At 42.9% G+C, this 14,923-nt stretch overlaps 1 protein-coding gene across 1 annotated transcript in view; it reads left to right on the forward strand.

The window, feature by feature from the left end:
- Nucleotides 1-116: 116 nt before the first annotated feature.
- Nucleotides 117-14,923, forward strand: part of SF3B3 (splicing factor 3b, subunit 3, 130kDa) — a gene marked incomplete at its 5' end in the record, with an annotated part of 27,548 nt that continues 12,741 nt past the window's right edge. Inside the window, 12 exons of the mRNA XM_010185545.1 lie at nt 117-447; nt 2,082-2,254; nt 2,618-2,759; nt 3,833-3,945; nt 4,676-4,813; nt 5,796-5,899; nt 6,692-6,857; nt 7,291-7,386; nt 7,922-7,994; nt 13,456-13,607; nt 13,986-14,141; nt 14,267-14,422. Coding sequence (XP_010183847.1) covers nt 117-447; nt 2,082-2,254; nt 2,618-2,759; nt 3,833-3,945; nt 4,676-4,813; nt 5,796-5,899; nt 6,692-6,857; nt 7,291-7,386; nt 7,922-7,994; nt 13,456-13,607; nt 13,986-14,141; nt 14,267-14,422 — 1,800 coding nt within the window. The remainder of the gene's footprint in view (nt 448-2,081; nt 2,255-2,617; nt 2,760-3,832; nt 3,946-4,675; nt 4,814-5,795; nt 5,900-6,691; nt 6,858-7,290; nt 7,387-7,921; nt 7,995-13,455; nt 13,608-13,985; nt 14,142-14,266; nt 14,423-14,923) is intronic.

Below are 14,923 nucleotides of genomic sequence, written 5' to 3' on the forward strand. Positions count from 1 at the left end.
TGATTCTGTGAACCATAAAGCTCTTTTGTGTGATGAAGTTTTATTTTCTTTTTTATAGTGCTTGAAGCCGTGTTCTGCCACGTTGCTGCTAACTCTTCTTCGTTCTTTTGGGTTTTTTAGGAACCAAACAACAAGAAATTGTTGTTTCCCGGGGCAAGATCCTGGAGTTGCTCCGCCCTGATCCCAACACGGGAAAGGTTCACACCCTGCTGACAGTGGAGGTGTTCGGAGTCATTCGCTCCCTCATGGCCTTCAGGCTGACAGGTGGGACCAAGGACTACATCGTTGTGGGCAGCGATTCGGGACGCATCGTTATTCTGGAGTACCAGCCCTCAAAGAATGTCTTTGAGAAGATTCATCAGGAAACCTTTGGCAAGAGCGGATGTCGCAGAATTGTTCCGGGCCAGTACTTGGCTGTGGACCCAAAGGGCCGTGCTGTCATGATCAGTAAGTCAGTCTGTCAGCTCGTTTTCTTCTCTTTTGTTTTCCCTGTCTTGTGGATATTTATTTTGGAGTGAGGTGTAATTGGAAGTGTTTCTTCTCGGGCACTTTGTTAGGTTATGATGTTATAGGCATAAGAAATTTTAGCTGGCTAAAGTAGGCCTTTGTCTTAGCACCAGAGCTAAAAGATCACTTTGACCTCTATGAAGTAAGAAGAATGGACTACGGAGGGATATTTGTATACAGGTGTTCAGGACGGGCATAAGAAAAATAGGCCATGGTGGGATATGTGTATACAGGTGCTCAAGACGGGTATACGAAAAATGGGCCATAACTCTTCTTTTCTTTCTATGTCAAAAATTATATGAGGGGTAGGAAAATCATATGAGGGGGTAGTTCAGTGTCTTATGTGGGGTGATAACGGGGAACCAATCAGGGTAAGGGGAGTAGTAAAAGGTGATCATCTTATGCATATTCATATGATTCTGCTATTGTTAGAGAATGTATAAATAGTTTGTGAAATTGTATGGGCGTCGGAACACAATTTGAGGGTCTTCCTCTGTGTTCCCCAGCGCTGCAAATAAAGAAGTGCCTGCTTATCTGCAACTGTGTAGATAAGTTTTTCTCGTCGTGCTTGCGACCTCGTCAACAATGAGACATGTCGAGGAGAATGCAGGCATTAGAATTAGTTCTTTGATGCTGATGGAATTGCACAAATTAATTCTAACGCTGGGCCAAAACAATCTGGAAAGGGGCCAGCTTGCCAAGCGGCGTGCAGAGCCCTGAAGTGTGATGTCTGGGAAAGAAACTGGGATTGCAGGCGTCTGTGCTACAGCGTGGTCAGTCAGCTCCCATGGCCTGAAATGATGTTATGCATTCATGTCTCTTCTCTGAGATGTCTCATGGAGACAGCTAGCTGCATTCCTGATCAGGCTTCACAGGTAGAAGACCACTTGGGTGATATTTTAATGACGTTTACTGTGAGCTGTCTTAGTTACTTGGTACATGAAGTCTCTCTGTTGTAGCAGCTCTGTATGATACTGCTTTCCTGCACACTGAGAGCAGGGACTTGCTATGACAGGTGGCTTAACAATAAATAATAACAATAAATAATATTATTTCCTTTCTAGCAAGTCTTGCTTCCATGGAAGAGAAGTTAGCACCGTCACAGCTGTGCTATTAATGTTGGTAGTTAAGAGTGATAACTGTTTCTGGTGCTGTGTATCAGGCAAGAATGCATCTTTTAGTTAAAATATTACTAAGAAAAGGTCACCTTGCCAAATGGCTTTGAATGGTGAAACATCTGGCTGCCTTTTTAAATTTGTTGTTGTGTCCCTGCAGTTTGACATCTCTTGTGTTGTGCAAGGAATGAGCAGATCTGCCTTGTAGCCATTGTAAATTGAATATTGGACGAGATGGACGTAGCCCAAAGGGTCAATCTTCAGCTTTAGAGAGCTGTAGTTATCATTTGTGCTTGCAGCCTGAAATGATGAAAAATGAGACATCAAAGTTAATTGGTGGCATAAACACCAATGGTGAACTTCAACAGCAGAAGTAACACTGACGTTCTCTTGCAAAGTTTCCTATAGACGTTGCATGCAGGTGTGATCAGCCTTGATCTCTGGGTGATGTGCTTGCAGGTGCTATTGAAAAGCAGAAGCTGGTGTACATCTTGAACAGAGATGCTGCTGCTCGTCTCACCATTTCCTCCCCACTGGAAGCCCACAAGGCAAATACCTTGGTCTATCATGTGGTGGGAGTTGATGTGGGATTTGAAAACCCAATGTTTGCTTGTCTGGAAATGGATTATGAGGTGAGAACAACTTGATCTCCCTTTGCTGTCTTTTGAGCTTTGTTGTTAATATTTTGTTCTTAATCTGTTGGTGGGTGGAGAACTTTGTCTGCCTTTGCTGTCTGAGACAATTTTCATTTATGAGCTTGCTTGCTTTTTGTCTTACCTTTAGTCAGAACAGGAAGGTTTCTTCTGTCTTGGTGATTCTTCTCAAATTCTTGCCATTCAACTGCAAATGTGCATGTTTTCTTCCACTGAACCTTCTTTTGTGCGTCTTCCAGCAAGACTTTATTCTAATGTTATTCAGAACTGTTTCTCAATGTTTGAGCTTCACTCCTCTCTTAATACCGTTTTTGAAAGACGCCTTCATGTGTTGTGTTTTAGGAAGCAGACAATGATCCAACAGGTGAAGCAGCAGCCAACACACAGCAGACCTTGACATTTTATGAACTGGACTTGGGTTTGAACCACGTTGTTAGAAAATACAGTGAGCCTTTGGAAGAGCATGGCAACTTCCTTATAACAGGTACTGCCCACCTGGCCACTCAGTCATTTTTCCATGGATCTACTTGGTTTCTGTTCCCCAGGGAAACAGAATCAATACGCTTTACATCTTAGGAGTTGTTTCAGTGGGGGAGTCTGAGCCATTAGTGTAAGTTAATTGACCATGGGGTCAGGTAATGAGTAGTGGTTCACACATGGAAATATGCAAGAATTCATAAGTAGAGCTGTGGTTTGAAAGTGTTCCTCATATCTGTTGTTTAGATGTATTCTGGATATTCTCTGGATTCCAAGCTAAGAGATATTAACTGAATTTAGCTTGTAGTAGATGCAAAAGCATGTATTTTTAGGTAATGCATAGGAGCTGTTGTACTCTTGCACAGGAGTCCATCAGGTAGTATGCATTCAAAAGGCAGTAGGTGAATCCATGGATTTAAGCCAACTTACAGGAGTTGAATGCAAAGCCAGCCTAACATCTCTGGTGATGAACCATTGCAGATTCTTCTCCAAGCACAAAGGATGCTAAGCTAGGAGAGCATCATTGTATGCTTGCCTTGTTAGTGCATCTTCTGTAAGCAGCTGTCAGACACCAAATACTGGGCTGGATCTGACCCCCACTACTGTTTTGATGATATCTCTTGCTATGCTGGGATCTCAATAGAAGCATTTAAAAAAAACATACTTAAAAATTAAAGATATGTCAGAAAACCATCTGGTATATTTTTTTTGACAGCAAGGAAACATGCCAGTAACCTGAGGGCTGTGTTTAGCTGATGAGTTGTTAGTGTGGTATTTTGGGCACGTCATGGCTTTCTAGACAAGAAAAAGCCCTGAAGGATAAAACAGCCAGTTTATCTGAAGCTGCATCCTTCCTTTTTCTCCTTCCTGGTCCCTCAGTTTCATCTGTTCTGTTAGGCCAATACAGGAAGCTGTACTCGGTCTTGTCTGCCCTTCAATAAGAGCAGATTTGTGTATGTAGGGTGATGGAGAGCAATGACAGTGATGTTGTTTCAAAGAAAACCAAGATAAACGTTCTGCAGGCAGTCGGATCTGTGGTAGGGGCTTTTCTCATAGTAATGTTTCTTTTTTGTGTTTCAGTTCCTGGTGGTTCTGATGGACCTAGCGGAGTGCTGATCTGTTCTGAAAACTATATTACTTACAAAAACTTTGGTGACCAGCCTGATATCAGATGCCCGATTCCCAGGAGACGGGTGAGAATTTTGGGATTTCTACCTTTTCTTGAAGATTATTTCTGTCAGTGCTAAATGAATACTTGACATTTGGAGTTAAAAGTGTGTTGGCCTATCATTTACCTTCCTAGCTGTATGTGTTACCTGTGAGGGAAGATGGGAGTGGGTGTAGCCTGAAGTGATGAGCTTGGTTCATGTCTCTTCTCTGAGATTTATGCTGGAGATACTCCAAAGACTCTGATCAGGCACCAGTGTGGCAGCTCTGTCAGAGTAAGACAGGATTACTTGAGATGGTGAGTCATAGTTGCCGTCGTCTACGCAGGTGAATTCAACATCTGCTCCATTGCATCTGCTCCTTCCTCCTTTGCTATTGGAAATTCTTGTGTGCTTTGACAGTGCTTTGGACACGTGCTGTGGTTCAGGTGCTCAAAACCAGATGTATTTGGATTGCTGCCCTTGCCTCTGTGCTTGGCTGTAATATGTAAGAGTTTTTGAGGGAGGAGGACAAAAGAGATAGGAGGGGGGATGCTTAGGCACAGTGTTTTCAAAAATTATTTCATTCTGAGGCAGAGATGTACCAAGGCTTAACTCTGGGTGTAATGGAAGGAACGTGCTTTGTGTTGAAAGCTTCCTCACATACTGTTGGCTTTTAAGGCACCCATGAAATCAAAGTACTTCAGTCGGTGAAATCACATCTGCACTTGCTGGTTAAGTCTTTTCCACCAGTGAGCTCCTCTTTCTTTCTTGACAGAATGACTTGGATGACCCAGAGAGAGGAATGATTTTTGTCTGCTCTGCTACACATAAGACCAAGTCCATGTTCTTCTTCCTGGCCCAGACGGAGCAGGGAGACATCTTCAAAATTACTCTGGAGACTGATGAAGACATGGTAAGCATCACGTGAAGAACAATAAAAGCATTCATTGAGGGGTCCTTATGTCTCTCTAAAGTGATAAATATTTAATATTGTGGTTTTAGCTGTGTCATGGCATGTGTTTTACCTGATTTGTAATACAATTATACCCGCAGCTGTAACTGGTGTCTCCTTAATATAGAGACACAGCACTAGATTTGCAAATCCTGTGATAATTTATGCTGCAGTTTCACTTGGTCATATTTTAGATGCTCTGCAGTCAGTCCTTTCTTCAAAAGATGGTCCATGAATGTGCTAGAGGGTATTCCAGAAACTAATTCTGGGGAACTTAGTTTCTCTTGATCACAGGATGTGATCCCTTTCATCTCTTAATTGAATATTGACATGCTGCAGTCAATGAGTCCATGGGTTGAAATAGCGAGCTTGAAGTGGCTCGCTGCTGCTTGTCCTAATCTTTTGCAATTGAAAGATTTCTGCTGCAGTGAATCAGTTAGATTTTTTTGAGTAAGTGTTGAATGCTACTTCCTCTTTCATCTGTGCATGTCAAATTTAGTATAAGGGATGATTGTGTACTATCTTTAAGTGTCTTAAGATTGTTCTTGGATGTTTTACCAAGAGCTATTGCAACCACATCAAATGTAGAGATTTGCTCAGGACAGTTAATTTTTCACATGTTGGGTAGTGGCTGGTGTTCAGTTAAGCAAATGTCTTTCTTTTAGACAGCATGCTATTTTCACAGCTTTTTTTTTTCCAAGTTGCCTCAGTGTTACCAAAGCCAGAAAGTCTTTGAATAAAACACGCTGCCTGAGTTGTCTTCAAATAGTCTGCTGGACTGTGTGATTTATAATCTGCTGCCCCGGGCTACTGATGTGGTTATGCCTGGCCCACTCTCATCCTGCCTTTCTTTGGAGAGGATAGCAAGGCAGCTTCGTATTAAATCACACATGTACAGCTCTAGTACTTTGCTAGCAACAGTCATGCCTTCCTCTGCTTTCAGGTAACAGAGATTCGACTGAAGTACTTTGACACTGTTCCTGTTGCTGCTGCCATGTGCGTGCTGAAGACGGGGTTTCTCTTTGTGGCATCTGAATTTGGAAACCAGTGAGTAAACATTTTTACATCAGCATTTTTCCCCTGAAGCAGACTGTTTCTGTTCAGGATTGCAAACTGATCCTTGAACTTACTGAACATAATAAAGACAACACCTCTGTTTTAATGGGTAAATTAATGCTTTGATCGCATGGCTTGAGCAGAACAATTGGTTTAGACTATGAGTGGGGAATTTTCTTGTTGTTTGAACCCAGATTAGATATTATTGTGCAGAGATCAAAAAATTACGTGCTGTTGCAGTAGGTTTTGGAAGAATTGAGCACTTGCATTTAATATAGGGTCCATCATGCATCCAGATGAATTATCTTTTGATTAGTTTGATAGTTTTCATTAAACTTTTGTGTGTTATGGCCCACTTGGAGACAGGGTTTGTTATCAGTAACTGTGGTCCTTTCCTTAACAGAGGTATACTTGAGGGCTTTCTCACTCCGTGTTTGGAGTTCCAGAATATTCTACAGACTCCAGGAAGACTTTGCACACCTTTGAAGATGCCCTAGCAGTGTCTAAGTGGGGGGTTCACAGGAATGGAGATTATTTGTAGTCTTTTCTGACTGTATCTGCAGTCAGCCACCTGGGGGAGCTCCAGCCAGTTTACTGGAGTGAATCTGAATTCAGTTGTTATAAAACCAGGCTTCTGAGGAAGCCGGATTAGTTGCAGCTTTATTAAAACCAGGGAGTAAATAAGTCTGTATTTCTGGTTTTATTTTTCTCCTCTGAAGTTTAACTTGATTGCTGCATGAGCTTTGCACTGAACATGCTGTTGCTTTTGCTTTCTGTCTCAAGTTACCTGTACCAGATAGCTCACCTGGGTGATGATGATGAGGAGCCAGAGTTCTCTTCAGCTATGCCTCTTGAGGAAGGAGATACATTCTTTTTTCAGCCACGACCTCTCAAGAACCTGGTGCTGGTGGATGAGTTGGACAGTTTGTCTCCTATTCTATGTTGTCAGGTACATTGCCATCAGCAAGCTTACATTCATAAGTCAGTTTTTCTGATTTACAGAGGAATTTATCATAGATGCATGATAGTTTTTACTCTGTACTAAAAGCTGATAGAAGAGCAAGTTTGATAAATTCTTGGACAGCTGCTGAAGGTACCTGACCTGGCAGCCTTTGATAAATATATGCCTGAACACAGAGTGTCAGCTAGCAGTCCTGTGCTGCTCCTCTGACCAGCCAACCAGCTCTCTGCTCTGCAGAGAGTCTGGATAAAACTTGACATTATTTCAGGACAGCAGATGGTGCACCCTGTGGCGTCTTCACTGTTTTCAGTGTTTGGGGAAAAAAAAACCCAAACACATTCTTAAAGCAGTAGTATGGCATATATAGCCTAGTTGTGTTTTCTCTTCTGTGGATATTGTTTGACACTGTTTCTCCACACAGATAGCGGATTTGGCCAATGAAGACACACCCCAGTTGTATGTGGCTTGTGGTCGGGGGCCCCGGTCATCTCTGAGGGTTTTAAGGCATGGGCTTGAGGTAAGACTTCCAGTACTTTAGAGGAACAGCTTGAAACGTGAGGACAGTGGGAGAAAATCCTTGAAATAAGGCTGCTGAAATGAAAGGATTCTCCTTTTGCTGTAGTCTGAAGAGAAAGCAACTTTCTCTAGGCTTGTTTCTTGGAAATAGGAGGGTTGTGCTGTTTACTGTTAGGGTCTTGGAGGCTTTTTGTTTAGTTGACTCCAACCACCTGCATTTTGTGTTTTCTAATACTTGAGTGTATTGAGCTGGAACATTCCTGGTGTCTCTGCCAGCTGCTGCTGCTGATCCCTTTGCTGGGGGCGGGTGACCTTGTTTTAAAGCTGATCATCCAGCACTCTGATGTTGCTGTATCATTGCTGGATTTATTCTACCCCGTAGCACATCTGGCACAGGAACAGAGCATCAGAATTGGGAACTGCTAGCTTTCCTGCTCAGCTGTGGGAAAGCTTAAAAACTGCTGGTGGTTTGGTGACTTACTGTGTCAAGCTTAAACATCTATTTTCAAAATAATCTTGTTCCTGGCTACTTCTAGGTATCTGAAATGGCCGTCTCAGAGCTGCCTGGTAACCCCAATGCTGTATGGACTGTAAGGAGACATGTTGAAGGTATGCAGTATTTTCCTAAAGCACAGGGAGGTGATAATGGTTTTTGTTTTGTATGGCTTGTTTTTTATTTCATTTTTCTGTCCCAGGAGATAAGAAAGGTGCTGCCTGATGGTTGTGTGCGATCCCCAAAAGTTGTTTTGAATCAGTAACCACCTGTCTGTGCTTAGAAGGCACCCTCTGGTCCTCTAGAATTGTCATGCTTCACTTTGGCAAAGAAGCACCTGCCTGCAGCTGCATCTGTCACCCAATATGCTGCGTCAGCTGTTTACTTGCAGCCTTAAGCTCCTGAACTTCTCATCTTTTCCTACTTCCCATAAGTTCTTGCTCTGACATCAACAGGCAACGATTATGCTTTTTGTTGGAGCATACTTGCTATTCTTTATGTGTGTGTTGACAACTGCAGTAATTAGCTCTTTGTGAGACAGTGGCATGCATATTATGAAACAAAAAGAAGATAAATCAGCAACAGTGTCTGTATTTTATTACTTCCCTCTATGCGTATCTGCAAAGAAAACAGTCTGTTTGGGCTAGGACACACTCCTGTTCAAAAACGCAGCAGTGTATAGGGTACAGCTCATTCCAGGAAGGTGAGGATTTGAAATTGGCAGAATGTACTGGATTTTGGGCTTGGTTTGTGGTTTATTTGGGGGATTTTGTGGTGTGGTTTTGTGGTTTTGTCTTTTTTTTTCTCTCCTGATCTGAATTAGTGGGTTTGCCTTACCAAAGTGCAAGAAGAAATGTAATCCCTTGTCCTACCATTCTCTTGAGGGCAAGAACAGAGTTCCTCAGAAACGCCTAAGAAGCCTGAGATTAATCTATTCTGGGTATTAACAGTCTCCATGGTTATTTCTGAGGCAGTGCCTTATAAATCTTGCAAAGACTTCCCATAGGTTTGTGCACTGGATGTAGAAATGCCAGTTTGTTGCAGTGGAGACCTTAACCTGCTCTGGTGACATGGTGTCTCGTTTTTAATCAGTCATGGAGTAGTGAATCTTCCAGGGAGCCTGTAACCTTGGCTTCAAACATTGCTGTGGAGTTTACCTTGCTGTCTGAGGCCTGTCATCCATTCCTGTGCTCGTGTTTCAAGTCTCGTGTGCTGCCTAAGCAGCACGAAAGGGGCTTTGAGCACAAAGTGTCTTCATGTTCCTCAGAAATAAAAGGATCAGAAGGAAAGTATTTCCACAGTTCATATCAAAAATTTGTGCTTTTCTTAAAAGAGGCATTCTGGTTTATTAGAGACAAACTTTTGCTCCTGCATTCTGGAAAAGGTAACATTTGCTCCCTCTGAGAGATGGAGGCTTCTGACATCACCTTACAGTTTTAAAACCTTTTCTCTTGGGGTTGCAGAGGATGTCTTTGACTTTCCAGGAGATGAAGAACTGTTGCTAACCTACATGAAAGAGACCAGTCTTGCTGCCTCTGTTTTTTTACTCCTTCCAAACTTTGCAGGTTCCAGCATGAAGATCTCCTCCATTATTTCAGAAAGGCTGCAGTCTGTCGCTGTTGTGAGCCACGCTGCTTTTTGAATATAGTTTAAAGTTATGTGAAACTGATACCCAAGTTATAACTCTTTGAATTCAAAACTGATTTTAGTGGGTTTCAATCAGACTGTAGAACCTCTTCAAACACACATCTAGTCTTGAAACTGCCCAAGTGCTGTTTTTTGAGTGTTCAGTTTGCAGTGTCAGGCTGCCTTGCTCTGCCTCAATGCCACAGTGTGCGGTGTGCTGCAAGGCCTCTGTAAGACATGTACAGGTTTGCAGCCTTCAACACAAATACTAACCTTGGCTGGTACGTGGTGATACACACTACCAATACCAAGCCTTTTTTTTTCTTCCACAGGTGGCTGGTGGTGGAGGTGCTGATCACCACAGGTGTGTACCTACTGCTAGGGGCTACTGTACTGTCCCACAGGTTAACCACAGAGAATCCCAAAATCGTGGGGCTGCTCTTAAGCTTTTTGAACTTTTCAGTAAATGAATTCTAGAAGCTGTTATTTGGCTGGAGATTGTTGTCTTTGTAGTTCAGTAGCTGAGGAGTAGAAAGCAACTCCCATCTTGGGGTCGCTGGGGAACAAAATAGTCGAGCATGTCTCTGCAGAATGGTTGGGTCTTGCTAAAATCAGAGGTGTGCATTTCAGGGGTGTTTTCAGCTCCCTTCTAGACTGAGGGTTGGCTCCCAGCTGCTTTGTGCAGACCTCCAAGAGAAAATTATTGAGGATGCTTGAAGCACTTGTAGGTATTGCTGGCTTGGGAATACCCTGTGGTTATGAAACGTGTCTGCCCATCAGACAGAAGTGGATGGGATTTGGACCAAGCTCTCTCTTGCAGTTAAATATTGAGGTCTAGGGAGCTTGATGGCTGTGTGTGTGTTGCTGTGGAGATAGAAAAGAGCCAAAATCTACCAGTCTGCAATCCCTACCTGACACTTGCATAAAAAACAATGTGCAGTGAGTCACAGCTGCGGAGCCTCTCTGCAGTAGTGAACAGAATCCCAGGAAAATGTACTGTCATCCCATCAGTATAGTTTTAACTGAGAACAATCCTGAATTTGTCACTGCTTATCTGTTTGTTCACCCAGCTCTTCTGAGCTAGTGGTGACTGCGTTTGTATTGGTGCAAATTCGGATGCTGCAGAGCGTGAAAAAAAACTCTTATCGGGCATGAACTGGTGTGTAGGAATGGAATTCTCATGGACTAACTCAATCTGAATTCATGACAGATAACAGAAAGGACAGTAGTGTAGAGTTCATGGGCTGAAATGTGATGTTTTCATAACTGATCGTGAGGTATGCATGAAGCTGCAGAGAACTTGTAATGAAGGCACAGGAGAGTGAGTGCGTCCAGCTGTGGTTCTTCAGTCATTCAAATGTCTTTATTGCTTGCTGAAAGGAACTAACTGGAGCAATTAGGACAGCAATAAGCATCTCTAAAGTCTTGTGTCTGCATACCAAATAATGTCTTATCTGTTCAAAACTCCAGGCAGCCTGATGTTATGCTTAAGATTGCACAGAGCAAAGTAGATATCTTTTCATATTAAAATCTATAGATCTCTTCTTTTTCTAACTGAGAATACTTCTCAGTGTGCCCCAGCAATTTAGTCCTCTTAATTTCAACTAAGCTGCTATATTTTCTAAACCAAAATTGCATTGTTTGAATCTAGATGAATGCGTCTTATTCACTGACTTCATTCTGGTAAATCAGACCTTTTATTTCAAAAGCTCCAGCAGCGAGGCATTAAGCAACGCTACTGGACTTCATGCGAAAATGCACTTGCCACTATTATTGACACAGACTTAAAGGCACGCTCTAATATAACTGTAAGCCAGTGGAAAGAAAGAGCTAAAAAAGTATTAAGAGGTAGGAATGAGTTTTCATTTTGAGTAGTACTAAGGGAATCTGTTTTGCTTTCAAATGGGAGTCCTTTGTCCTGCTCCAAATCACATGGTTAAACCTCCAACTGGGACTTGGTGGTTTGTCATGAGAATGACAGTCCCCAGGGAGGAAAGCAGCAGCTCTCAAGAAGTTTGGAAAGCAACGACGGTCTTTGAAATGGAATTTTTAGAACATCCTGTCTGCAGGATATTTATGAATTAAATGCTTAGCCTGTGAACTGCTAGAATCTCTGTTTAAACAGATCGAGGAATTCTTTTGCACTTCTGGTGTTGAAAAAATTAATGCAGGTTTTTAGGAGAATCTGCTATTTAGTATAGCAAATAACCAGTGTGTAATGGTGTACAACTTACTGAACTCTTACCATCTGCTGTTAACATTAGAGAAGTTCTCCTGTTAAGCCAAGTGTTTAAATAGTTGGCGTCACTATTCAGGTTCTGTGTGCAGGTTAATATCTTGGTTTCTGATTTCCCCAAGCAGACTCGCTTCTGTTTGTGTGGTTTGGGAGCACATTGGAGGTTATAGGCTGTGACCATTTAATAGAGTAGCAACGGAGTTTATGCCACAGACCACTGTTGGAATTGCTTTAATTATACAAAGCTCTTCAGTTTGATCAGAGCTGTGGTCTGTAGACCAGATGTTGGATGGAAGAGTGGTGGTTTTTCACTTGCATATTTTCGGCTGTACGTAAGAACTTTCTGTTGTAAACGTGACACAGCAGGTTTGGCAACACCTCCCTCTAAACAGGGTGGATAAGAAAAGCATCCAGTTCCTGAAGCATTTGTTTTAGTTAGCTCAGTTTCTTTAGCTGCTGCATGGTTTTTGCTGGCATCCTGTATTCACCCCAGTCAGTGTTCTCTATTTTCTTTCTCTACTTGAAGAGTCGTTAGCCACTTCTCCATGTCTCCCACACTTGCAAATTAAGGAGAAACTCTGCTCAAGGACAAAAACTGACAGCTCTTCTTACACCCTCACCTCTGCTACTTGTCTTGTGCTGTGGTGTGTAAGTCTGAACTTTGGGCTGAGTTGGGTTAAAATGGGGAGGTTTTTTGTTTTAAGAAATAGCGCTTGCGTGACAACAGCAGCAGAAGTGGAGTTGCTTCTCTGAGGCAATCTTAATTCTCCACTGAGGCTCCTGGTTCCATTTCCCAACTTCATTGTTTCTGTTACTTTTGTTATCCTGTTTTACTGCAACTCTCCTCTCCCCATCTCTAGTGTAAACTGGGGCATTCCCTTGACCCAGTCCTGCTACCCTTGTTTCCCACAAAGTTTCTCTATTTCCAAATGAGCTCTTAAGACTATTTTGATTAGCATAGCTCTTCCTCATCCAAGCTACTGGACTCTCCCAAGCTGTCCCCTTTGGGAGAAGCCAGTACTGGAGATATTAGTTGCAATACTGTCACTTATTCCAGTAGAAGTAAAGGTCAGTGTTTGCTCTATCTCAAAAATGTAATTGTTTCTCATCCCAGGAGACCGTGGGTGGCTGTATGAATGTGAGCTAGTTGAGCTTCTGTCTGAGGATAGAGCAGGCTAACCCTGAGCTCCTCTGCTGCAGTGCACCCTAGTTGTTCTCTGCAGCCTTTTATTATGTGGACAGTAGATAGACATGTGGTCCTACAGTGTCCTGTTTAGAGCACCCGTGGTGTGGTTTCTGCAGATGGGTTCCATGTGTTCCAATTATTGGAGCAGAGCATTTCATTTGACTTCATTGGGTGTTAAATCTGGATTCAGCTCCTCATGTGAGGTGGGGCAAGGCTTCTAGACCTTGCTCTGTCTTTGGGGGGGGAAAAAAAAAGTAGGAGAGTCTTGCTTGCTGTCTGTATCGTGAACTGACTCTATGTGGATCATCATTTGATCCCTGGCTTGATCTTGCATTGTTTGGAGTCTAGCAGTGGCTGGCTTTTGGACAGCGTGTCCTAGAACGAACTTGCACAATACTGCCAGCAGATGTAATTATCACAGGAATTTTGCTGAAGAGTAACTGCTAGACATCTGTCAGCCTACTAATTTTGTTGGGAAGCCTTGCATTTGTTTAATCAGCACGCTTTTTTCCCTGTCTCCCTTGACCAGATGAATTTGATGCCTATATCATCGTGTCCTTCGTAAATGCCACACTGGTGCTGTCTATCGGAGAGACTGTAGAAGAAGTGACTGACTCTGGATTCCTGGGTACTACACCCACCTTATCCTGCTCTCTTCTTGGTGATGATGCTTTGGTACAGGTAATGGAAAGCTGCTTCTGACATGTCTGCTTATGTCTGCCACTCTCTGCTTGCTGCACAGCCGTGGTTTCTACAGTAGTGCAACATATGTCATGTCTGAAGGTGTGGATTGGCAGAGGATGGCACTTATTCAACCTTTCCCTTTTTTTAGATCTTGCTAAATTAATGTCCTTCAGTGCTTGCTGTAGTTCAAGATGCAGTACTTCCAGCTGGCTTCATGCTAGTTCAGCCTGTGGCATAGCTAATGGATCGCTAATGGATCACCACTGCCAGGAGTGGGGCTTGCCTTTGGCTTTTCCTGTGGTCAGGATCACCAGTGAGATGGGAGTTGTGAAGGGATGGTAAATGCAGAACTGATGTCACCTTTTTTTCCTTCAGGTTTATCCAGATGGGATCCGGCACATCCGAGCAGATAAGAGAGTAAATGAATGGAAGACACCAGGGAAGAAAACTATTGTAAAATGTGCTGTGAACCAGAGACAAGTAGTGATAGCACTGACGGGAGGAGAACTGGTTTACTTTGAGATGGACCCGGTATGTGTGTTATCTTAAAAAATTAAAAAAAAAAAGGTGGGGGGAAGGTGTGAAGAGACATTTCGGGGCTGCTTTGCCTGTTGGTTAGCTAATAAGTCTCTTGTATGGTTTTTTGTCTTCCTTAGTCAGGGCAGCTGAATGAGTACACGGAGAGAAAGGAGATGTCAGCCGATGTCGTTTGCATGAGTCTGGCCAATGTTCCCCCTGGGGAGCAGCGTTCCCGGTTCCTTGCTGTTGGGCTGGTGGACAACACTGTCAGAATTATTTCCCTTGACCCTTCGGTGAGTAGCTGTGCTATTTCACCTCTTCCATTGGCTTGAAACGTTGGAGGGGTACTCAGGTGTGTCTGTCCAAGCTGTCTTTGTGTATTGGGGTGGATAACCAGGAATGAGTAGCTTGTATGGCTTTTCTCTGCTGTCTGGGAGGAAGCATGGCCCTTGGTCCTAACCTGTAACAGATTCCCTTGTTTGATCTAGTCTTGCCCATGCCTGCAGGCTCGGCTGATGAGATACGAAAGCATTTTTTAATGTTTTGTTTTGTTTTGTCCCCCCTAAACCCCGTCTCACTATTTATACCTGTACTAAAAGCAGACTCATTCTGTAAGCAGGTCAGCAGCAAACCAGCATTATCATTCCTCTACCAGCAACAGATGAGTGTTCAAAGGATGACTGAAGCAACAAACTTTGCTCAAGTCTCTCAATGCTAAATAGCTACAAACTGTGCTAGAACGGTTTGCGGAAGGATCCAGTTTATCTTCTTCAGATCTCAGAGTTGAAACCATT

Source organism: Mesitornis unicolor, unplaced genomic scaffold, assembly GCF_000695765.1.
Source record: "Mesitornis unicolor isolate BGI_N332 unplaced genomic scaffold, ASM69576v1 scaffold18585, whole genome shotgun sequence".
NCBI classification, from domain to species: Eukaryota; Metazoa; Chordata; class Aves; order Mesitornithiformes; family Mesitornithidae; genus Mesitornis; species Mesitornis unicolor.